This window comes from Wasmannia auropunctata, unplaced genomic scaffold (assembly GCF_000956235.1).
Source record: "Wasmannia auropunctata unplaced genomic scaffold, wasmannia.A_1.0 LD335462.1, whole genome shotgun sequence".
Classification (NCBI taxonomy): Eukaryota; Metazoa; Arthropoda; class Insecta; order Hymenoptera; family Formicidae; genus Wasmannia; species Wasmannia auropunctata.
The window spans coordinates 19,829-46,543 of record NW_012027428.1 but is presented as its reverse complement, the minus strand read 5'-3'; the positions used below and the strand labels follow the sequence as shown (position 1 = coordinate 46,543).

Genomic DNA, 26,715 nt, shown 5'->3' with positions numbered 1-26,715 from the left:
GCGGACAAAATTCCTGTGCGTGCCGATGTGTGAGAACTGAGCGGTGACCGGAATGTGTAACAAATGTCATGATTGTTAAAACAGGTGCTATCGTTGTAATTGGAGAAGTTATATTATTAAAACTTTCATAAAATTATTTCTAATTAATAAATTCTATTTTTTTTACGGCAATTTTGTATTCGTTCACTCTACGTTTTATTCTAGCAATTGAATAATCTATTAATTTATTTTATTATAATTTAGTTAAATTAATATCGAATCGGGGGAAATTGTCCAACAATTTAGAAATTATTTTTAAGAAAATCCTTCGGAAAAACGATACAAGCTGATTTCTCAAGAATCTTGTACAAGAAAAAAATATGTTACGCCGAAAATTCATAATTTCTCATTGTAATAGGATGATCATTCCCGATCGTTTGTTCCCGGCCGTCTTCTCGAATTCTGACACCCGAGTTTTAGGGAAGCGCCAGGCAGTCTGAATCCTTAGAACCTTTCATTCTTTAGAATTTTTCGAAATATCCTCGTCACGCCCCCGAAAGGAGCCACTCGTACTCGAATTACTCATCCGTTCCATGTGCTTTCTCCGCACGTCAAGATGAAACTAAACAAATTGCTTGACAAGCGATAACGAACCCCATTCGCAGAATCGCTCCCGACGTTTCTGTCTCACAGACAAACAAACTAATCGGTTGCACGGTCCTCGTGATTCTCTCTATCGTGACTAGATCCTCCACGCAGGACAAAACACTCTAGGATAATCTTTTTTGAGCACCTTGTACAATTAGGCGATCTCGAATCACACCGTGAATCGTTAGCGCATGCATCAAAATTTGTAAGAGTTCTGTCGATGCTAATAGATATTAGAAAAGTAGAACGAAGAAAATTAGATGTTAAAATTTCTATTAGAAATACGCTGGAGGATGAAAATATCTATTGGAATCTTTATTTGCATTTTTTATCTTCCAACGGTATAGATCCCTGCTAACAAGACCTATCGGCGTGACGTAGCGCACGAGTGTCTTTATGTATTTATAGGCTCGGCGATTTTAAGACTCCGGATACAAAATACTTTGCCCCGGGTGACGCATAGCGCCCGGTTGCGGTTGACTAATAAACGACTTCCTAAGGAAGCCAAGGATTAGGAGATTAGGGGCGGAGACCCAGCGGCAGACTAGGACTTTCTCTCGCCTCGGGCTGCAGGCTGCTGGGGCCCGCAGGTGCTCTCACCATGCCGCCGTACCTCAACCCCTGACGTAACCCCGACGTGTTCCTCCTGTTACGGAGATCGCACGCTTTAGTAATTATTGGACTCACGGCTGCGCTCGTCCGTCATTCGAGAAACGGCTATCCCGTATACGTGACACATTTTGGTTTTCTCAGAATCGAGAAAAACGCGCATGGGAAACACTCGTGTCTTATTTTGTCAGAGAATAAAAATGTGACAGGTTAACAAAAGAAACAATTGAGAAAAAAATTAATTAATTAAAACAAAATTAATTTGAAAGTTTACTTAATTCAGTTATTATGCGATATTGGGATATTATAGATATCTATTAATTTTAGTACGGCATTTTCGGAACTAATAAAAGTACAACAACGCGTAAGAGAATTTCGATGATCGAGCTATTTCATGTGACTTTTCAAGCACTTCACAGCTGCGCGATACGTATATTTCGCCAACCCTCATAAAACCCCCTTTATCGTCGAATTACGTCACGTCATAGTCCACTAACCACGCACCATTTTTATGCCACGTGTCATGTATTCATGTCTCACCTTTTCATTGGCTGTCGAGGAGCAATCGCTATAAGCGTAAAATGATCAAAATCTTTGAGAAATATATTAATATAGTCTTATCGGAATATAACGTGTATTTATAAACAGTTACAGTTTACATAAATATTTCGTTTACATAAACGAATATTGATATTAATAATCCGCTAATATCCGAATTCTCTACGACAAAGAATATTTTTTTGTCGTTATTTGTACATGCAAAATGGAAACTGTCATTCGTATATGTATATGTGGACTGTAGTCGTCACGGATAACGTAAATCATTCCAGGGATATGGAGATATTTCTGTTTGATTACGGCAATAAATTAATGGCACCAGAATGTCAATTCGCCAAATATCTCTTGATCGATGCCGCGTATCTATATTGACGCGAGCTTTATTGCCGCGCGCATGAGTAAAACTTACGGGTGATGAAAGCAGCCGCGGCGTCGAAATAACGGCACGCTGTTAATTTTGTATCGGAGATCGGACTACAATGGCCTAAATCATAATCCGCGGCTTTTATAGTTTCCACGGCTTAACGTCGGTGTGTACAGTTATCACGGCCCGGATTATACGTCGCGCGTGTATATCGAAAAATTAACGAAATTGCATTATTTACTCGCGTATTACAGACAAATATTAATTTTCGATTATAGCAACCACGTTTAAATAAGATTGTACAATAATATCAAAGCTATATTTTTACTATAATTATTACGACAGAATTTTATTCGCACGTAATTATAAAAATTAATTGAGTAGTTGTTTTTCGATTCTTGTTACAGTATTATAGTAAATTATTTCACACCATGTCTCCATGGGCTATGTATTATGTAATAACGATTATCACTCCGTAAGGAACGTCGGTAGGCCGCTGCTGCAGCGATTTTTATGCGAATTTCCCGAGACTCCCCGGTTATTCAGAGGGTCTCGATAGCACGACGTCGGCCGACAGAGAGTTCACTGTAACATCGCGATATCGACGAAAGGGCGTAAGTCGACTTAGCCCGAGCGCAAACTCGGGCATGGCCGAGGTCATGGGATCGGGACGAGAGAGAGTCGATGGGGCTAAATGGAACGGGATGAAAACTGTGCGCGCGGCCTCGCCGCTGCAATCGTCGCTGTCGCTCGTCGTCGTCTTCGTCGTCGACGACAACAACGACGACGACGACGACGTTCTCGCATGCACAGCCGCCCCGTAAAATCCGTGCGGATTAGCGGTCCACTAATATATCCCGCGGGCGTAAAAAGCGCGCGACGAGGCAGTTGAGATATTCGTTCCCGTCGTCGTCGTCTCTCCCTCCCTCGCTCTCTCGCAGGACGGGCCGCCGGTTTGTCTTCGGCATAAAATAACTCGAAGCGCGGGGAAAAGTAATAAATTTGTGAGTTACAACCTGTCTCTCCCTCTAGTTACCATCCCCTGCTCCCTCCACACTCGACGTCCTAACTCTCGCTTTTCTTTATCCCGTCCGCTCGGCCGTAAACGTTGCGGTCCCTTTCTCCCCTTGTCATCCACACACGCTTTCACGGACCGAATTTCGACCTCTTCTCCTCTGCAGTGTGAAAACATGTGAGAATGGGCGCAACGCGAGACTCGGGTGTGAAAGAATCCGCCGAGGCGCCGCGCGCCCCTCCGTTTTTCTCTCATTCCCAGAAATGACAAAGTTGAGAGTGCTTTGGTTTTTTTTTTATATACATATAAATAATGCGATTTGTACCCTTCTCGTTATCTCAAGAGCTCCCGCGTTTTACATCCGCCAATTCAGCAGAAATTTTATTAATATTCGTGCTGTGCCCCGCGCGCGATATTTTTGACAGATGTCCAACGTATGAAACAGCCGTCGTCCACGGCGTCGAAGACGGGAAGAAAGGTCCATATTGTTTCGACGTTTTCAGGTCGAGGGATCAATATATGATCTCTCTCTTCGAGAAACGAAATGCTCGAGCGCGCGAACGGGATCGGAGGGTGTCGAACGTGTTTGACAGGGCGGGGTGGAGAGTGTCGGGGCCGCATTCCGCCCTCTCGGGGATCCTCTCTCGTATCCGCGGTAACTCCGCCACGAATCCATGGTGGCCGCCGGCGGACAAGCACACAGCCGTCAAACGATACGACATCTTAAGCCTCCGAGAACTCCGCAGGGGATCTCGTGGGAAACGTGCGCGCTAGACACGAGGAAAGTGTATCCACGAACGACACCCTGGAAAATCATTGCGCCACGTCTCGCGTGCTGTGTTTATTTATTATTATTACCCGCATTAAATATATATATATATATATATTCGCGACTCCCACTCGCACTCGTTGTATCAAACTCGAGTTCCGTCTTTGATTTCAAGTTCGAGTTTATTCAATAAATCAATTGACTTCGATTATTCGATATAGCTATGGAATTTTAGAATTGTTTAAACAGTTTAATTTAACAAATTCGGCTGTGCGTTGAAATTATCGAATACTCAAATTCAATGTGATTTATGCAAAATCAGATCAAATTATTACTTTAATATACGAAGTATTCGCACGATTAATTATTATGACAAAAAGGTGTGCTTTCGAAGAAGTATGATAGGAATTTGGCAGTCGTCAAGAATACAAATCCTTAAAATATATTTATGCACTTGTTTGCGACATATTGAAGCGTGAGAAATGACGGCCTATAAATTTTACTCGGTGAGTAGGTCGCTCGAGTGTAGTGTTAGTCAGATCACGGTGTAGATTATGTGATTAACTCTAATCTTGAAATAATATACAAGCGGCGGTATGTGGGAGACTTCAGTCGGTATACATTATCTTTATCGAAACGTGGAAGGCGAACGTATCTGTCGCTTAACATTTAAATACCTTTGTAGTAAATAGATGAAGATCATCAAATTCCCCCTGGAAGGATTCTCGCGTGTTGTTTAACTTCGAAAATCCGAAGAAGCGAAAGATAAAAGGTAATACAAATATTTTAATTTACATAATTTACGTTGCGAGCGGATTAACCATAATCTTCAAGTCGTTTAGGAATCATTATTTGCTTATTTATTGAGATGGCATTTACGATACGGCGACAGCATTTTGACACGTTTGTCTTTTCGCACAGCAAACAAATGGCTTTATTGAACAGATTGAACATAAAGGGTTTAAGAGTTATGTCTATTAAGAAGAAAATGCCTTTACACGTGTTTTATGGATTATATGTGTTACCATCTAAATAATTATAATCTAAATAACTAATTTGTAGTCTGAACATTAGAGATTATTTAATGAAACCTACACGCTGATATCAAACGCATTCCTCGATCGTTTTCCGGACAAATTCAGTCCCGGTTGAGCTGTGCGTAACTTCGGGAATAAATTTCAAGAGACACTATAGCATTTCCGCGATGCACGGCACGGCACAGCATGGCGCGGCCATACTTCGCCTCGTTCGAAATCGCGCACCGCATTTTGCGACTTGTATAATCCCGTTGTCGACGCGGCTCATCCGCTCTCGCATTTCGCCGGCCGGCGAATTAATCACGAATTCCGGCGGACGAGTCGCAACCTCGCGAGTCGCGCTCGCGTATTTATACGATATACCTACTCGCGAGAAAACGTGTTTGGTAATAAGGGCGGGATTGAGATCGGCATAATTTGCGATTAAGCTTGATCTTTAAACACAGACCGCTTATGTGTGAAACGCATAGAAAGAAAAAATAAATTATATACGGAAAGAATGTCAAGGCTCGTTTTAACAAGTTATAGGTATTATTATATGGATTTAAACCAGTTTCTAAACATATCTCAAACGTATCTTATTTTAATAATCGACACGAATAAATGCGCAGATCATTTCCGCAACATCGAGATTCGTATCTACCTAAATTATGCTGGTTTCAATTTCCGCTACTAAAGCGATAAATAACAGTATATAATGATTGTACAAACATACACGACGCACAGCTGTAGCGAAACGCGTGACGAGTATCCGCACGCATGATCGCGCGACGGTGTCCAGGCGAGATTGATTTATACGACGCGAAGTCGCGATATTCGTCAATATCAATTTTCCGCGGTGGCACAGCGATTTTCACCACGTCCCCCTCCCTCCCCCCATCGCAGATACCTCTCTACGAATTTATAGTCGAGCTATAAATACGCAGAGTGCCCCCGAGAGAAATCTGTCTTTGGGAACACGGTATTTGCACTCGATTTTTAATATCAAAACTTATGTCAACGTAGTTATGTGAATTCAAAACAGAAATCGCAAAGCGGTTATAATTATATTGAATGCCCTTTTTTGGTGAATTGATGTTAATACTTTGATTGCGATATCATATCTGGAAGCCGCAAAGACCTCGTCCCCCATTTATAAGTGATGATTTTATTTATCTTGTTCGAAATGATTTTACTGGCAATGAGTATTTATAAGAACATTAAAAGAAAAAAAGTATTATTAAAATAATAAATTTTTAGATAGATCTATTGACAACAGAATTAGTTATTTTTCTGTTTTTCTGTTTATATCTAATTTCTTCACATGTATTTATTCCTTCTAAAATTGCATTACTAAATATTTAACAATATAAATAACATATTTTTTATTTTTATAATTATTAATTTTTTTTTATGGTTCATTTCTGTAATCTAACTCTGCATATTTTTATAAACTTCTCGACTTCCAGAATTCATGCTGAAGTCAGCTTGGCAGTCAAAGTGTTAACAAGAAAACATCAACATTTAGAGAAAGCGCTTGATATCGCGAACAACTGTTTGGCGCACATTCGTCAACAGTTTCGACGATTTCCTCAATTACGCCGCGCGTCCGTAAACTCGCAAGCACGTAAATTAGTACTACAGAACGTATACCTCCGCTAAAATATCGCACCCGCTGACAAGTATGTCTTCCGTTGCCAGAAAAATTTCACGCGTGTATTCGCGTGCACAGCGAAACGGTGCCGTGATAAACTGAACTAACCGAGGTGTCTACCGAGATGTCATAACTTCGCTTGAAATAGGTACGAGCGAAAACTTGACCGAGCCACTTTTCTACGAACTATGTTCTCATTTTTATTTCTCATATTCTTTCTGTCTTGACAGTCGCTTTTATTATTAATTATATGTAGAAAATCCTTTTTCAAACTATACAATTATTTCCAGTTGAAAGAAGACAGATTAGTTCGTGTAATGAGATTACTCGAAACTTGCAAAATATTTAAAAGATGCACATAACTTAATCGCACTTAACATATAATTGTATCAAATCTTTAATAAATAAGAATATTAAAGTATTGAATCAAAAACTCTATTCTGGTTTAAACGGATATATTCTTGCATATATGTAAAAATGATTCAACCGTGCCTATCTTGCACCTTTTCGCAAAGATGATTAATTTGAAAAGTGCAGTTTAAATATGCCCGGGACCTCCGCCATGGAAAATATCGCACAAGGAGTCTCTTTTATTTCGTACTAACACGTGTGCACCGCGCGCGCACACTTGGCGGTATCGAGGTAGAGTGACACACACGCGTCTTCGTGCCACTTCGTGGTACGTAGCAGGCTCCGCGGCACTAAATCAGCCCCGAGTTATGCGCCGACTAATTGTGAACCACGTCCCTCCTTCTTTGCCGCTCCCGTGGAAACCAAATATAACTAAACGGAGCGAAGCTAAACGACCGAGCCGATTAACTTCTCAGCCCGCCCCGCGTGGCTTCGCGCACGCACACACACACGGACGCGTACACGCGTATAATGCACACACATCGACGACGAAGTGTGGAAAGCAGCGGAGAATTCGTCTTTATCTTTTTATCGCGTCTACTTCGTCGGTAGATAAATAGTCGTTGATTGAGGGGCGGCTCGCCGCAGCGAGACATAACTTTTATTTGGGTGGGCGAGGTAACAGGATTATTAATCGGTCAATTCGTGCGACATATGTATTGCTATTATGAAGAATTGCAAACTAAAATTTCTAAAGTGGCTATGTTTTGCGTGATAAACGCAATTGAAAGGTTCCTTGAAAGTGAAAATAATTTTCCATCTATTTGGAATGAAACACTGTTAAATCTATAGTGTCAAACTGAACCTTATTTAAGTCGCCACTGCTCTTATTTAATAAATAGTTCTTTTTTACTAAAACAATGGAATTAAATAATTTAAAACAGTTCAAATTTAACTTAAATTTGGGTTAAATTTCATTGTTTTATTTTAAAATAACTATATTGTTTTAGTTAAAAATAACTATTTATTAAGTAGAAGCAGTGGCAACTTAAATAAGGTTCAGTTTGAGACACTATATAGATTTAACAGTGAAGGTAATCAGTTTTTTTGTTAGATTACTCGACATTGAATTATAATAGTGATGTTAAAGATAAACAAACGACAAAGATTTATGCAATAGTAATTGCTCAATCATTACTAACTTAGCTATTAGATCTTGATTGAATCTGAAATGGTATGTCGTTCATTATGTCGCGGTATCGTGCACGAATGACTTAGCGGAACGCGAAAAGGAACCCTCCAATTAACGTGCGCGGCTGCAGCCGAGAATAAATAAGGATTACTGTACGCCTAGACGACGTTGCAAGAGGGTGTGATGTGTTTTGCAGTCTGGGCGCAGAGTGACTTCGGGGACGAAACCAACGGGGGCCTCGCGAGGCTCGACGCGGGTCATGGCGCTCACACCCCCGGTGGTAGCAATCCAAGTACACCGGGGGCGACCCCCACGACACCCTCCGGCGGATACTCCACCGGGCAGCCGAGGAACCGTACGAACGCGACTCACAGGCCAGATATTCGAAAAGGTACGTCTCGAATACCTATATGTGCAAAAGTAATATAAAGTTAATGTAATTTAATCTTTCTTCGATTTATATCTTTCAAAATTCCGTGGAAAATCATAATTTGATTCTATCGTATTAAAACATAAAAAGATTGGATATCTTTCGGTTATCATTTAACGGATGTCACTATCTTATTATTTTGCCGGTCTTATTAAATCATGTTAAATGACGTATAGTTACTTTCACGTGCTTTTTTTTACAAACAATATGAAATACGCGATATCTTATATATATCCACGAGTGTACGTACTTCCAAGTTCGACATTAGATTTAGTAACGGGAGAGACGTATTTGCTCGAATCAAAATTTAGTTGAGAGAGGGAGGGAAAGGCCATTCGGACGCCATTCTCTATCGCGTTTACACGGAGTTCTGAAACGAATGCGCGGAATGGTGGATGGCGGCGAGTGGGAGGAGGAGCGGAAAAGGTCGCTTACGTTTGTTTGCACGTTTGTTCGGCACTTAGCTGGAACACTCTCACCCGCGCTCCAAATCCTCGCAAATTGAAATATCTACCCGGAGTCTTATGTTCCCGGTTAACAACAAACCTCCGCCGTGGATCTCACTTCGTCCATTCTAATACCGGTAGAAGCGTCAGTTCCCGCATATACTTCTCGCTAGAATCCGTCATACTTTTGTGACAAAATGCGGAATTCGCGTAAACATAGGCGAATTTTATATTCAATAAATCAAACGTGAAAAACGGCATTTTTATAGACACATAACTGCCCAAAATCTAACGAAAACTTCATTAAACAAGATCGTATGCAAAATAAATATTTTGTATATGTATATGTAAAAAAAAGATTTAAAATTTTATCAATTTAATAAATGGTAAATGTATAAAAAATAAAATTATAGTACTTAAGTACTTAATAACTTTTTTTATAATTATATACCGTGTCTCATAACTGTATATTTTAATACTCTAGAGATTAATTATATTTGAAAATCCTGATACAAAAATATCGAAATTATAATGGTTTAATTTTAATCGATTAAATGGTATCGCGTAGAATTCGCGCGCTTAAACTTACATACATATTCCAGAATTAAACAATATTAATTTATCTTAACTCATGTACGGAAATAACAATTTTGCTGGATCCAGATCAGAAAATAATTTTTGTTTAATAATCAAAATAATTTGTTGGAAAGTTAAAATAATTGCTAAAATATCAAAATGTTTTATAGCAATGCCTATTATTTTCAACTTTCCAACAAATTATTTTGATTATTGAACAAAAATTATTTTCAGATATATTCAGCAAAATTTTTATACCTTTCAACAAAATCTTTTCGTGTGCTTAAAGTGTATTTAAAGCAATGGATATGCTTTCCGTGTATTTAAAGCAATGAATCTATAATATTATATTTGCCTGTCATATATTTTTAAACATTTAGCTTGATATGTTCACATTTACTTACTTTTACCTTTTATGCATATCTGATACAATATTCATATGGATCCATTACTTGAAATTAAAATACAATATCATTTGTGACACATCTACGTGATGCGCAACAGCAGAGTTGTAATTGCGTCGTAACACAACTCGCTCACGAGGCACGAGTTAATTACGATCGCGCGACACTGCTGACATTAATCACACGTAACGCGCACTACGCTGCGCTTGCGACGGCTAGGATAATACGAAAAAAGTATTATCGCATGAAGCTACAATCCGTTCAACATTCGCGCTGTCTTGTAAATAAGCACAACGGACGAATTTTTAACGACGGAGGTTTTAACAAACAGCGAATTTACGCTGCGCACAGTTGGTTAAATTTTATATTAAAATATGAGATTAATTACGATTCACTAATACACGTCGCGACACCCTTCATTTGACTCGAAGTCAATCCGTTCTGTAACCATTTTAAGTATCCGTTCCATTAATTATCAAAAATTTCGAAAATGGCGTTGGCAACTTTACTCTGACACGATCCAATTTATAAAATTGGGTTAATAGTTTATTCGAATGCAAAAAGAATCGAAAATATATAATCTAAATTCAATATTGCATAAGTGTATCAAACATTATGAGATATTCGACTTTAAACTTTATTAAAGAGCCAATTATTGTCCGCAAACGTTACAACGAAATAATCGTCTATACTCTGTTATATGTACATCTTAATTTTACTTTGCTTTCCATTTTAAATGAATGTATTACGCGCGAAATATATGCTTCGATAAATAACTATCGTTTTACAAGATATTACTTACGAGGTGTGAAATTACGTACGCTAATATTCGATACGTGTGTTCCTAAGTAATGATCGTGTTTAGCGTCTTTCGGTACTTGCCGCTTTTCCGGAAGTTATGAGACAACATACGGAGCGGCACGCGCGACTCTATCGACTCGGGATTTAAAGTACGAATGGCAGCCCGACGACCTTGTGTGTATACATCGCTAAATTGTATACTGCGGCACACAGTTAAGCGCCATAATAATAACAGTTCGTCGCTATGAAATACAATGTGCATTACAAAATAAATGTACGCTGAATATTTGAAGTTGCTCATTTCAAGTTAAATACTAATAAATGATCCATATACATATGCATATGATCGGCTTTTCATTATTAAAATCATTTGTGCGATCTGGTTATTCGTGTATTATTCCATTATATTTTCAATATAAAAAAAGGTAAATTATATTTGAATTAGTGAAAAATTTTTCGATACGAAACATATTCAAATCTGAGCATTGTTAAATAAATAATTATTGTCCATAAAGATTGCAATGGAATAATAATTTCTGATTTCTATATCTTATACTTCAATGTTTTCTTTAAACGAATAAATCACACAAGATATACGTTACGATAAACAATGTTTAACAGTTATTAATCGCAAGATTTAATCAAGAATCGTAATTGAATTAAAGAAATCGCAAAAATGTGACATATTGCCTTGTATGATTTATTAAAACCACCGATTTTACTTTTTGAGGAATATAAAGATGTGATAAAAAAAGATAAATTAATTTCCATTTTTTAATTTTAATTGAACATTAAATTTAATAACTTTTTAAATTACAATTAATTATTATTTAAGTTTTTATTTTATAAAATATTAAATAAATTAAATATCAATTTATAATAACAGAAACATTATTAATAATCGACATGTTAATATTTGCTGATTATTATTATATATATAATAGTATCAATATGTAAGAAATTAAAAGACAAAATCAGCTGAGCAGTAAAAATCAATATCACTTGAGTTGTGAAAAATCAATAATAGATAACAGATCAATACGCATGTAAATACAGTTATGAAACTGAATGTGCGAACTTTACGCGAAACCAGTAACTTTATGCGAAATTATTAATAATTTGTAATTTAAAAATTATTGTAAGTTGAACTTAATTTTATTCCAATTTATTTTGAGAATACGCTATTAAAATACGGCATTGGTTTTTTATCATTTTTAGATATATTATACGTATAATTTAATTATCCAAAAAACCGAGATTAATATGTATATATCGCCAATATTTCTTTGATATTACTTTTACGGAAGTTACGGAATATTTAATTTATAATATGTCTTATGTATATTCAAGACGCTATTGACGGTCTCGTCGAAGATATGATACCTTAACACTTTTCAGGTGTACGAACACCACCAGAAGTGAAACACGAATTGGGTGCCGCTGGTGGTGTCGTTTCTCCTGGGGTCGGAGTCAACGATACGGACGATAAGGATGGCAAAAAGAACAAAAGGCAAAGGCGACAGAGGACACACTTTACGCAACATCAGCTACAGAATCTGGAGATGACGTTTATGAGGAACCGGTATCCAGACATGTCAACCAGAGAAGAGATAGCATGCTGTACGAATCTTACGGAAGCTCGAGTCAGGGTAAGAGAATTTGTAACATTTCTGCAGTTTAAACTTCATCGCGCAAATAGAATCATCATATAAACATCGTATTGTTTAAAATGCATTTCTATAGAAGAAAATGATTCGAGTAGTGACTAAACGAAAACTTTTGTTTAAGGATATATTTAATAATTCGAGTTAATAATTTAAATTAATTAATGAAATAATAAAAATGAGATTGTATAACTAATAAATCGACAAAAGCTAGATAGAGATAATTTAGATTCGATTTCGTGTTGATGGTAATTTAAGTATAATCGATTATAATTCGATGGAATGACTCGCGTCGGGTATCTACATTGTGAAACATTAACGACTTGAGAATTGTTTTCTCAAGAATCGTCTCGGAAAAACGAAAAATATAACAGTAACATTGAAGAAACAACCGTCCAAAAATTTGAGCTCGCGATGAATGCAGTAACAGGCGCTCACAATGGGTGCATTGAAACATCAAGGTATCGATTACAAAGGCAACAATCCGCTGACCACGGATGATATCTCTTGCATTAGTGAAGCGTACGAACGATTTCTACGAGATAGGGACGAAAATAAGACGAGATGTTTTAAATGTTATTAAATATTAATTAGTCAAAGTTCCTATTTAAAAAAAATGGTTTCTATGTTTTTATTGGGTATAAATTTATATTAATTCAAAAATATAAATCAAATTAATTAATATAAATGTAAATTTGAGATAAAAATATAAACTCTCGAAATTAATATTACATTATTATACAGTGGCTGAAGATTTGCTGAAGAAAAATTACACCTACATATATTGAAATTTATTTACATATCACTAATTGTAAGTTCTAGGAATTTTAAACTAAAAATTTATATAGTTAGAATTTTGTATACACAATCGCATTTTTATTACATTTTTTTAAACGGTCACGTATCATCGTATTCACCCCAAACACGACAAGCGTTAATAATTTCTCCGGTGAAATTATAAAAGAAAAGCGCTTTTCGTTGCGACAAAACGACGTCGAAGAAACTAAACTGTTAGAAAGTTTCGCAAATCCGTAAGCGCTGTATAAATCCTCTTGCCGCGGCGTCTCCGCGACTTGATTCGCGAACAAACGACGGATCGCGCGCGGTCCCAAGTCCGAGCGACTTCGAAACGGATCAAGCGAGCGGCCAGACATGCTTCTCGAAATCCCGGCGGCCTGCTTGCGTTTCATCGGGACGTTCCGGCGGAGTGGCCGGCGGCGTCGCGAGACGGCGAAAGCGTGGAAGAAGTGCGCGTGAACAAGGCAAAGGAAGAAGGACACGGAGAGGGGGGAGGGAGGGGGAGATAGGTGGAAGAGAGTGGGCAGATAGGAGGTCACATGGGGAAAGAGGTGAGAGTGCCGCGCGCAGGCCGCAGGGGAGGCTTTGCGCCAGTAAGCCCCGGTGGATTTATAGAACCACACATAGCGTAGTACGGTGTTCCCGCCACGGTGCTATACGCCATGTACCAAAACGCTGCAGATCCCCCGGCCGTCGCTCGTTCGCAAACTGTAACGCCATTATGGAGGCATTCTTCATTTTAAACCTGCCTCGGCGCGCTCGCGCTTGCTTCAAGTGCAAGAGACATCCTTCCACGCGACCCTCATTAGCCCAGAGTTTAATTCGCGCTGTTTGTCGTAATGGAAAATAATAGAACTGCACTCCGGAAGAAGAGTCCGCGTGTACTCGAGTTTCACCGTAGGAGCTTCTATTTCGTAAAGCACGCGAGGCCAACATCTTTTATAAAGTTCTAGCGAATTATTTACAAGTACACAGAGGAAGTCTTGAAGTCTTGCATTCAAGTAGTGTTGTACAAATTTTGTTCCACGGACATTGTGCAGAACTATATCGCGCGCTATCTTTAGGACCCGTTTTCTCAGCGTAACGTCATAGAAATCCCTGGTGCGCTAGGATAAAAGATCTGAAAACGTCATATTGGAGAGAAGAAGGAAGAGAAAGGCACACCGAAGAGTCGACGGACGAGAGAAACAGGACGAGAGAGAGGCAGAATAGGGAAAGAGAGAGACAGAGGGGAAACAGCGAGAAAGAGAGGTCGAGCGCGAAGCCGGGTACAGTTATCTGCAAAGAGGCAGGCGTATGTTTCGGTCGGTGGCAGCAGAGCGCGGCTGTCCGAGATAATCCGCCGGTGATTAAGACCATAAATCCATCGGCGGATTAGTATGGTTGCACCGCACACCTCGCGGCGGCGCTCTGGCTGGGCGCACGAGAGTCGCTCTGTGCTCCAGCCTCCGGTGTGGCAGTGCACTGCTCTCTGTCTTTCTTCCTCTATTCTCTAGGTCTCTCCCTCTCGCTTGCGCTCTCTCTCTCTCTATTCGCTATCCAATTCCCGCGCCCTCTCTCTCTTCCTCTGCCGCGCAATCATCCACCCTCCTGGACCCCTGATTGCGGCGCAACCGACACACATCCAGTGTCTGTATATCTCAGCCCTGGTTCGGAGGGCGAAGGGGTTGCGCGAACGAGAGGGATCGAGAGAGGGAAGGGAGAGAGAGAGAGAGAGAGAAACAGAAAGGGTGAGAGAGATAGAGAGAATGAGAGCGCGGGAGAGAGGAGTCGAGCTTACACACCATGGGAATGGGAAATGGGACGCCGCGGAATATAGGTGGACACTAACCGGTATGAGAGTGAGGATTACCGAGTGTCATCCGTATTCGGCCGGGTTAGCGGCTGTCAGCGGCCAATGCTATCGCTATATATCAATTATTACCTTTAGCCTCGCCGCACAACGCCCGGCTGCATTCGCGGTACACACACTCTCTGCTACACCGCGATGCATCGCCGCCCCCGCCCACCCGCCGTATCTCGTTCGCATCACGCGGTCCGATTTGCATCGCGATGCATCGTATGCAAACGCGACGCGCGCGACCGCGCCTAGCTCTCGCATCTATACGGATTCGACCCGCGCTTCCCACAGTTACGCGGGTTTAACGTCGAATCCGTGGCAGCTGTTGGCTGCCTGGCTTGGCCGTTCCGATGGCATCGTCAGCTCGTAAGTTCCGGTGAAACGCGAAAAGTACTGCTCAGCACGGTTGTCTTGGGCTTTCGAAGCGGAGCAACGAGGGAAAATACGGGGGAAAATAGATAGCGGCGCTGCTCGTGCAGCGAGCGTATTATCGCAGCAATAGTGCTTGTAAATGAATGTGTAATGGCAGTGTAGCGCTCGTATAACGAGTTCCGCTATTAGTGTAGTAATGTTAGAGTTCGTATAACGAATGGATATAGTGACGATACTCTTGCAATCAATTTTACAATAGTTCTTTCATGTAACAAGCGGCATGGCTTATGTACAGATTAATAGATAAATAAGGTAGCTTCAATGAAGCTGATTTCGTAATTCAAAATCTATTTTTATAAGAAAAATTCAGACTAAAAAAATAAAATAAATCTAGATCTGTAAGAGATATGCAATTTTTTGTTTAATTTTTTTTATTTAAGATTTTTTTAAAGACTATAAATGTAATTGCATGTTTAAAGAAGAGACTGGATATAAACACGCTTTGAAAGCGTCAACTTCCTAAGCATCTAGTGTTTATTCGTAGATGGTAAATATATATTTAACATGATACACGATAAATTGACGGTCAAATTCAATTTAACGTTAGGCATCGTAAGTTTTTATCCCGCAAAAGGCTCCCTTCGGTCCCAACTTCGGCTTTAGAGCGGGTCGAAGCGGAGATACGATCGGCTTTACGGTAATGTCCGAGAGTGGCCGTTTTCAAGTTAATATCACGTTGAACGAGATGAAAAATGGCAAAGGGCGAGCCGCGCATACTCCACAGGCGAATCAGGATTCGAATCGGCGGCAGTTAATCTTCTATCGGGTATTGTATTTTTGATACAGAGCATTGCAATGCATTCCGCAATTCTGTCGCAAAATGCAGAAGCTTTTAAAATGTTTCCAAAATTCCATATTTTGAATTCAGTGTAGTAAAACGTATTACACTAATTGTAAGTGTGAGCTATATTAATATATAGCTATATATTAATATATATTAATATATTAATATATATTTCAACAAATCTCGGAAAATAATTTTAAATATACTCGTAGCAACGATTAGATATATATTTTGTTACATGTATAGCAAATATTTTTTGTGCAAATCCCCCTCCCCCCGGAATAATATTAAAATATTAAGTGTATATTAATTTTTCCTAGTAATCTTAAATCAATATTATAAACGTAAATCAATATTTTTATATCTCGCAGGGTCAAAGTCGGAGATCGTACAGATTTTCGGATAATGATTCGAAATCGATTAATCATTCTTTCCGGTGCTAATGGTTTGTCGCGATAAGAAATGTTTTCCAGGTTTTAACGGTCAGTGATCTTGATTCGCGGAAAGTGTGCTCGGCCCGAGCAGATATGTATAGGTACGTCGAAAAATAAAATCGTTGCGCTCGGTTGTCCACGAACGCTGCAGCGAAGTAAAAAGTACGACGAGACATAAATTCATTCAAAGGGAAACAGGATAAATGTATCAACGAACAAAAAAAATGTATGCCTCATAAAATAAAATATAACGTGAACATCTTTTTTTCAGAATTCACTTTTTCACGTAATAAAATTAACGATTTGAAAATTAATTAACACATCAAATATAAGTAAGGAAATCTAATGTAAATAAAATATTATTTGAATTTAATATTTGCATATATAGAAAAATGAATATAACGATATGAATATCTCTTAAACTATCATTTACTGATACATTTATCTTGATATATCTGTACGGAAAGAACAATTTTGCTGAATCCAGATCTGAAAATAATTTTTGTTCAATAATCAAAATAATTTTGTGCGAAAGTCAAAGTGATTGCTAGAATATCAAAACGTTTTATAGCAATGCTTATCAGTTTTAACATTCCAACAAATTATTTTGATGATTCAACAAAAAATTATTTTCAGATCTGTTTTTAGCAAAATCTTTAGACCTTTCAACAAAATCGTTCTTTCCATGATGGTTGACAATTCAGTTCAACTAACGAAGAAAAGCAAGGAGAATGGACTGCGTAATCCTAACACCCTTCGCGATAAATTCGCATGGACACTCTTACGCCGATATCGCGGAAGAATCGCGGCCTAACGGAGTCCGATGCAGCTAAACGGATAAAAAAAGAAGGAACGGGAAAAAAGTGTATTTAACTGGAAACGAATCGGCGGTGAACGCGCCGGGCAATGAGCCGTAACTATTTATAAATTACAAAGAAATGGAGAAGCCTCGAGAGCCAGTGGGACGGGGACGGCGGGACATTAAAAATCACGTGTTCCGCTTGAGCTCATAATCTCGTATAATCTTTTGCAAAGTTGTTAATACTCGCGGCTTACGGGTGTTAATTTAATATCCATACAGGTACGCCGACATTGAATATCCGAATCCCACCGGCTGTGCAGCTGTTACGGTCCACCAGCACAACGATAAAAAAATCCATAAAACTACTCACTCTGTGCGAGAGAGAGAAAGAGACGGAGAAAGCCCAGCTTCCCATTCCGCGTCGTGCGCGCCGGTTCCGTACGCCGCGGCCGTTTGTATCGTTCAGCGCCGCCCTCCACCGCGACGCTTTAACACGAACGATTTCTCGTTTCCGTCGGCCGTATCCTTCCGATCTGCTGCATGCGATACTGCAAAGCACAATAAAATACAAGACTTAAAGCATAAGTAGCTCAAATAGAAAAACTTCGGGCATAAATTCGTAACTTCTCGCTCCTCAGCTCTTAAGCTCCGAAAGTGTCAATTCTCAAAAGTATTTTTCGGACTTGTAAAGATTGTTGTTAAGATTGTTTCGCGCTTGTTCTCATAAATTACTGACTGCAATATTGATATTTTTCTCGATTTGATTTGAACATCTACACACCGATATGTCGGGATTAAAGTGATCGATGTATCGGCATAAAAGAGAGATATCGGGTATTCAAGGATATAAAATTTCTTCCCTCTCAAGACTGAGGGAAACAACATCGACTATTCCGGTCCCAAGTTGTTGATATAGGTACACGTAAACGGGGTTTGTCGTCGCGGACGTGACGAATTTTATTCGTATCCACTCCTGATGGCCGATGGTTTGCCGTGTTTGCTGCATGTTTCGCCGACCGGATTCTACCCTCGAGCATACACGCGTGCGCACCGGCACCACGTATGCACACGGTATGCAGTTGTATGCAACGAGATACAAACGCAACCGTGTCCCGTTTCCCCCGTGTCGGACGTGGCCATTCTCACTGATCCATCTCTGGCGTTATAACGAGATTTATGGAGACGCCACTGTTGGAACACCCGAGACTGCAAGGCCGGGTGTGGAGGGCATGAGAGGAGGTAAGGTAGAGGACGAAGAGAGGGAGCAACGACCAGAGAAGACGGAGCTAGTGTATTTCGCGTGCGAGAGGGACGTGTGTGGGTACAACATACATGTGGAGCCGCGGAAAGAAAGAGAAAGAGAGATATGTTCAGGACGAGAGAAAAAAAAGGATCAGAGCCGAGATAGAAAGAAATACCAAGAGTATGGAGGAAGCGAGAGAAGAGATGGGAAGAGAGCAGAGAGAGAGAGAGAGAAAGAGGAAGGGAAGGAGAATTCATCCTGGCGGCCATGATGGTCGCGGTAAGCGAGTCTGCCATAAGCGAGAGGCAGCTGCCTTCTTCGCGTACCGAAAGTATATTTATTTTCTCGCGAGATGAAGCACTTAAAAATTACGGGGATGCCGTTTCGCGTAACTGTGAGTGGGATTAATTGGTTTCTCGAGCGAGTGGCAGGACGCTCGAGAATATCGACAGAAATTAGTAGCGCCGTTGAACTTTTCCTGTCTTCGGCACGGGGCGTTCTCGTTGCGGGAGAAAGCGGATGTTGTTATAAATCGCGGACGGTGTCGCGAGAGCTTTCGCAAAGAGATGTAGGAGTAGTTCAAAGTTACGAGTGGCGAACCGCTTATTCCCGACAGACAAAAGGTTTCCACCTTCGCGCCACCGTCAAATCCCCGCGAAGCCCCCGGATATCCGGCGGTATACTTCACGGAATTTACTTTTAACGAAGTGGTGTCGCGCCGCCGCCGTCGTGTGTTTTCGGCGCGTAACCACCCGACGTCGTCGCACCTGTTTGTTCACCGCAGTAATTGCCCGTCCCTTTTCGTAACGACAGTCATGATTTTTGTAACATGACGGCAGCACGATGACAATCACGATAATGATGGAATAAAGGCTGTTTGAATAGTGACGATAATGCGAGTAATGTTAATAATGAATATTCGATAATGTCGATGACGTAAGAGACATACATATGCGATATAATGTATGATGTACGCGATATTAAATTTTGGAAAACAAAAAGTAAAGAAATAATGACTTTCGAAATTGACGTATCAATGTATTAAAAATTTTATGATATATACTTCTATTAAATATTAAGCGTGTGCCACTGTCAAGAGATTTATTAATTCTTAATTTCTCAATGCATATTTTTAGCTGAATATTTTAGCATATGTATACAATTTATTTTGTACATTTCGTACAATTATTAAAGTTTTTTATGTAATGTTTAAAGATCATTATTTATGAGGTAAAAACGTCAAATTATTATTTACAAGACAAATAATGTGAAAAGTCGAAAATTCTTGCGATGAAAAAAACATACTGCTGAACAAGAAAGAAGAAAGAGATAAAACACGCGAGTTAAAATTAATTCACAGTACAATGAAAGTGGAAGAGAGAAATGGGGAACATCGAGATAACGTTCAACGAGACAAACGAGAAAGACGCGTCGAATTATGGATAGACGAAAGGAACAACGAACGAGACGTAGAGAGATAGAGCGAGAGGGAATGAGGAAGCGAGTCTGCGGCGTGAAATCCTTGCGAAGCCCTCGGATATCCGTCGGCTCCTTCACGGAATTTATTTTTAATGAAGTGGCGCTTCCGCACGCGCGCGTTGGTCCTCGCAAGATTTTCGGGAAATCTGCCACGAATCTTCCGTGGCCACGGCAACGCTCCTCCTCGAGTTTATCCTCCGTCCCTGTTTCTCCGACGTGAGAAGACGCAGAAGCGAAACAGTAGGGGGTGGCGGAGGAAGGTTAAGGAAGAGAGAGGGTCGGCCGAGGAACGCGACGGTGAAACGTAAGGGTAGCCTCCATGGCTTTTCCCTTTTTTTCGGGAAAAGTCCCTCTCGAGGAAGCGCAAGACAACGCGCGCGTGCACGGGCAGGATAGTTTCGCGAGTTTCGAGAGGTCGTAGGTGTGCGATACGTCGGGAAACGGAGTCGGAGGGATGGTGGATAATATAATGATGGCGTCGGCTGGGCGAGGAGGGGCGGGGCTACGAGGGGATCAATATTATCCTCCTCCACCTCCACCTCCGTTTCCTCGTCCATGCGTCTCTCTCTCTCTCTCTCTCTCTCTCTCGCTCACTCTCTCTTTCACTCTCTCTCTGTCTCTCCCTGTCTCTCTACACCCACGACTAACCTTCTCTCAGACTCCCCCACGAGTTTCCCCTCCGGCGCGACCACCATCACCATCTCCACCCTACGAATGTCAGGTTTCTCTCCCTTCTACCGCCTCCCACAACCTCCTCCTTTAGCTCGTCCTTCGGTTTCTCTCTCCTTCTTCCTTCATCTTGCAAAGGACGCGAACTCGCACGAATTCACGCGAACGTTTCGCACGGAATGAACGAGATCGTTAATCTGGACGCACAAAAACGTAAAGAAATTACACGCTACGTTCGAGAGATTTATATTTTTGGTGTTTACATGTCGCGATGGTACTTTAAAATTTCTTACATTTTATAACACGCCAATATGGAGTGAAAGAGCATCGGGGCTCTTATTATAATTTATACTTGAATGTAACCAGTCATCGATAAAACTTGTCAATACAGATTTACGCATAATAAATTTTGTGAATGCAATAATTGCTTTTAACTCTGACTATTGATTTCTGTTTTAATTTTCGTTCAAAAATATGTACATAAAAGTAATCTATTCTAAAACTATACTGATCAATTTGCTAAAAAATATTTTACAAAAAGAAGTAAGAAATAGTGATTTAGAAATTAATTGATTTTAGAACTTTACAAATATACGAAATATAAATGTATTATATTTATATTTCGTATATTTATAAAGTTTTTCGTATATACTCGTTGTATTTATTATATTTCGCAAAACTTGTAATATATATTAGTCGAAAAACGAACATTAGATATTTTAAATTAGTCTGATCAACAAACAACAATTTCAAGCTTCGATTTAATTTAACTAATAATTAATAAATTTAATGTGTAGACATATTTATAAATAGCGCTATAAATCGGTGCTAACGTACGTAAAACGAATGCTCCGGTCCGATAGGATATCGTTTGAAAACTATTCCGCTTAAATAGGCCTTACTCAAGAGCCGGGCTCCGGTAAGACTCTCGGCTGTAAGACTCTCTTGACCGAGGAACTAACGGCGCGGTGTGGCGCGCAACTTCTGAGCGCAATGGAACAAATCGCGGTTACCCGGAGAGCCCGGAGCCCGATGTTAAGTCACGGGATTACCGCGGACGGGCCGGTGCGGTGTTCGAGGGTGTCTATGTAGCACGTAGACGTATGTGCGGCGCGGAAGACGACCGTAGGGAAGAGCGACGCCGACGATGGAATGGGACAGGACAGGAAGGGGGTGGGGAGGGGGGGGCCGTAGGGGGTGTGATTGATGAGGCATCCCCGGTCACGGTCTCATTACATTTATATAAGCTTTCGTAGATTGAGCCGAACGCGTGTGAGCGAGCGAGGAAAGAGAGCGAATGGAGGCTTACACGGTGGCGAGGGGACGTGATTTGATGAGATTTTATTGCCCGAATGATGTGACGCGACCATTGTTCTCCGAGTCGGTTGCCAGGCGGGAAACAATGGATTCGATTTATCGCGTCAACCGCGGGCTACCCGCGCCGAAATCGTATTTCGACGTTTCGCCGAAGAAATCGGTCCGACGCGTTTTAATTAACGTAATTTTTTTAGCTTATCAAAAGCTACACGACCGCGGCACGAACGTCGCAATTTTACGTGAAAACAGATTTTATACGTATCGCAGCTCGTAATTGCGTCGGTATTTTGTGGATGTTCGTCAAATTGGATTGGAAATAGCTATTAATGAGATTAACATAATATATACCGATTAATTATATCATAAATTATTATCTCGAAACGCGCGCGATACGCGTTGTTGGTATATTTATGTCACAAACCCGCGATTCCTCTCACGATTCGCAGATCATTTGGTCAATAGCCGGAATCCAGTCGAGCGGGTGTAGTTTTCACTCGAGCTTCGAGCGTTCGTCGACGAGCTTATGAATCAGGAGCATTAAGATTCTTCGCGGTCATTACAGATATATAGCTTCAGCGTCGAGATTCCGCGACGCTGTTAAACTTTATGGGCGCGGCACCTTGTGTGTACACGGTGCGCCTTTGCGCGCGAGAGAGTTTATTGATTCTCGAGCCGCGGCATCTTTCGCCCGCCGTACCATTCTGTCCTATCGAATTTACTCCCTCCTGGCTTACCGTCGTCGCCCATGATGCCGCCGGCTACCGGGCCGCTTCGTAAAATCCAATGATGTTTCCCGTGCGGCTTACCGATGCGAAAAAAAAAAAATACGCACCAACACGTAAACCTTCCGCGAGGACAGAGCAAAGGTAAGCCATTCTTTATCGGCAAAAAAAAAATACGGTAACAACGTATTGATATCGTACGATGAGTAACTGTGATATATTAATGGTAATAGGAATACATTATATAACGATAAGAATAACTATTTCTTAAAGAAAATCGATACCTATGAAGTTATTAGCGTATAAATTAGTGGTATTATAAAATTCCAATTATGTTTTACATATTTATCCGCCTCCGTTATCGTCTCATTAAGATTATTCTTAAAAGATCCTAGGTTGTACAATGAAGGTTAGCAAATTCAGGTTGTTACGCAACGTTCCAGGAATAATCGTTGAGAGAAGAAAGGACATTATTCTTCATTAGCTAGTCTTCCGCCCCCACTTTCAATGACCCGTCGCGCCTCTTAGCGTTTCCACGGCGTGATCGTAAGGCCATCCATCTTACGGAGTATTCCGCCGACCTCCTTCAGCATTGCTTCACCCTCAGTACCCTTCTCTCCTTTCGTTCTATCTTGCTCCCCGCCAGTTATCCGACTCTCCCTCTTCCTTTCTCTCTCTCTCTCTCTCTTTCTTCGTCGAATACTTACGCCGCGACCCTTCGCGTATGTCGCGTTTTCCCGTCCCTTGCCTTACAGTTACGCGAGAGCGACGTGTATCTGAGCGCAACCACCCGTATAATTGTTGGGGGCGAGCTGGGACGACGGCGGGCGTCGTCGTCAAGAAAGAGAGACGGTACAGTCGAAGGACGCCGAGTAGGTAGGTTTGAGGTTGAAGGGCGAGCAAAGGGAGAGAGAGAGAGAGAGAGGAGGGTGGAAACGGCTGACGAAGTTCGCCCCGTAGTATCGAGCGTGAGAGAAGGGCCGCCTTGAATTAACGCCATCATATTTCAGGATGGAGGAGCTCGCCGGGGTTTTCTTGCTATTTGTCTCGAGACTCACCTACCGTCTACCACGGAGCGGAACCGCCGCCCCGTTGCTCTCTCCGTTGCGTTCGTGACTAATAACCCGTGGCGTGCGAACGTTCACGAAATCTGGCGAGAAACGCTACGCATTGCTACGCCTTCCCTCCGTTCCCTCCTCTATGCGTTTTCAATGTACGAGCTATATACGTTAAAAACAAAATCTGAAGATGGAGGGTAGCATCTGTATATCATGAAAAAAAGCTATCTCTTTAAAACGCTTATATAAGAATAAAGATATAAGAATGAAATACCGAAGAAAATATATCCCTGTTAAATTTCTCAAATAATATTCTACATGTTGTAATTATAATAGACACATTTTTCTCGCAACGCTCCGTTTTTCTGTTTCTAGGTTTGGTTCAAGAATAGGCGGGCGAAATGGCGGAAGAAGGAACGTAACGCGATGAACGCCGCCGCGCAGGCCGCGGCGGATTTCAAGTCGGGCTTCAGTACAGCCAGTCTGAACGGCTTCATCACCCAACCGTTTCCGGATCCCGACACTCTCTACAGCTCGTACAGCCCGTACAACAACTGGGCGGCCAAAGTGCCGTCGCCGTTGAGCGGCAAGAGCTTTCCCTGGATGAACACGCTGGGCTCGGTCGTGCCTGCGGCGTCGCATCATCACCATCACGCTCAGGTCAGCCCAGTGAATCCCTTTAACACCGCGGCGACGTCGGTCGCGGGCAGCCACGTGGGCGGCATGTCGGTTTCGGTCGGGCAAGCGGCCACGTCTATGATACCGGGCATGGGCTCCGGTCTCGGTGTCGCGAGCTCGCCGGTCGCCGCGTCCGGCGCGGCGTGTCCGTACGCGGCGCCGGCGGCGCCGCATCATCCGTATGGACCGCCAGTTTATACGCCTCACCATCGGTCGCCCGAATCCTGCACGGTGATGACATCGAGTAGCATCGCGTCGCTGCGAATGAAGGCGAAACAGCACAGCAGCGATTACGGCGGCGGTGGCGGCGGTTCTTTCGCGGGCGGTACCACAGGCGGTACCACGGCCGGAAGTATAAGTCCCGTGAGCTCGAGAGCGTCTTCCGTCGGCGGTGGCGGTGGTGGCGGCGGCGGCGGCGGTGGCAGTCTGAGCGCCTGTCAGTACGCGTTAACAACGGCGGCCGGCACGAACCCTCATTCCCCGGGCGGTCCCGAGGCGCACGCCAACGCCACCGCCAGGGCCCAGGTCTGAGGCGAAGCGGGGGCTACGTCTAGCCCCCATCACCACAGCGTAGCGAATCCGAATTCCGGGAGTTCCCTCAGCGGCGGCGGTAATCAAGTGGTGCCGCCGTCCGCCACTGCGGCGGGCGCGGCTACGGTGTCAGGTCAGTCGAGCGACAATCAGCTTAGATCGCAAGAGTGACCCAGGCCTAGGTCCGCCGCCTCGCCGACGCTATCGTCGACGCCCTCGTCGACGACCTCGCACTCGCACTATCTCATGTACGACGAGGACGGGGCTGCGGCGGACCAAAAGATGGAAGTGGACGAGCGAGGTGTTATCGAGACGAGTGGCATGGTGAATCCCGAACAGGTGGTAGCCGCTACCGCCGGTGGTATTGGCGTGGGAGTCGGTATCGGTGTAGGGGGACCGGGTACGGCCACCGGAACTGGTACCGGATTGACTGGTTATTGGCAACATGCGACTACCGCCACCGGCTACTGGCCATCGTTGTTCGACTGCTGGACGACGCCGCCAATCGCATCCGGTTCGCAGACGCTCTCTTTGCCGCGGGATGACGATTGAGGCCAGTAGAATTTTATCGACTATTCCACCATGCGTTGGCGTTGTCCTGATTCCCTCAATTTACCGCGATATCTCGTTTCGTTTAATTAAACATTGAATGTTTAATCTAAACAAATATGGCTCGGAGATATTTATATCTCCAATGAGAACAACAAGAATAATTTAATTGTATATTGTAATTTAATAGTCGATTAAAAAAATGTATAGACAAAACGACTTCTTTACCTTTATATATAAAATTTATAAAGGTACGAAGTTTTACAATGTATTAATTAATACTCGATTGAAAATAAACACGCGATGCAAATTTTGTTACAGAATTGGAAATATTTAATTGTCAAAATTTAACTTTCTCTGACGAGTAATAATCTTCGATTTCGGGATCTTCGTCAAAATTGAGGGCAAGAAAAAAGGATAAAGAACCAGTGTCTGTCATAGAAGAATTGACAGAATTAACAATTGAAAATATTTGATTACGTTGTAAATACAATGTATTAATTATGCGAGTAATCGGCTATGTCGAGCGCGATTGGCAAACTATAAGTTCGACGAGTTTGATGAACTCACATATTCCTCAAGACAGGTAAAAGTTAATGGAGTACAAATGTTAAACTTCCGCCGCGATGAAAGATATATTTAATCCCCCCTCCTCTTTTTCTTATTTTTTTTGTTAGTATTCTTAATTTGGCAAATATATTCACTATTCAAATATGATGCTGAATATATATCGCGGTAACAAAATAGTATTATTTCGCTTAAAAAAAAAAACGAGACGAAGCATATTTCTCTAAAAGAATTATATGGCGTAAATGTGCCAATTGTACGCTTTGCATGCTTTAATAATTTCCTTTTTTTTTTTCGATATAAAATAGGGGGTTAATTTCTAAGGCGACGTTAATA

The 26,715-nt window shown here is 41.6% G+C and overlaps 1 protein-coding gene across 1 annotated transcript in view; it reads left to right on the top strand.

Moving 5' to 3' along the window:
* LOC105456960 (pituitary homeobox x) overlaps positions 1-25,263 on the top strand; it is a 29,479-nt gene extending 4,216 nt beyond the window's left edge. The window contains exons 2-4 of the mRNA XM_011701352.1: positions 8,352-8,546; positions 12,211-12,461; positions 24,430-25,263. Of these exons, the coding sequence (XP_011699654.1) occupies positions 8,352-8,546; positions 12,211-12,461; positions 24,430-25,263 (1,280 nt within the window). The remainder of the gene's footprint in view (positions 1-8,351; positions 8,547-12,210; positions 12,462-24,429) is intronic.
* The last annotated feature ends 1,452 nt before the right edge of the window (positions 25,264-26,715 follow it).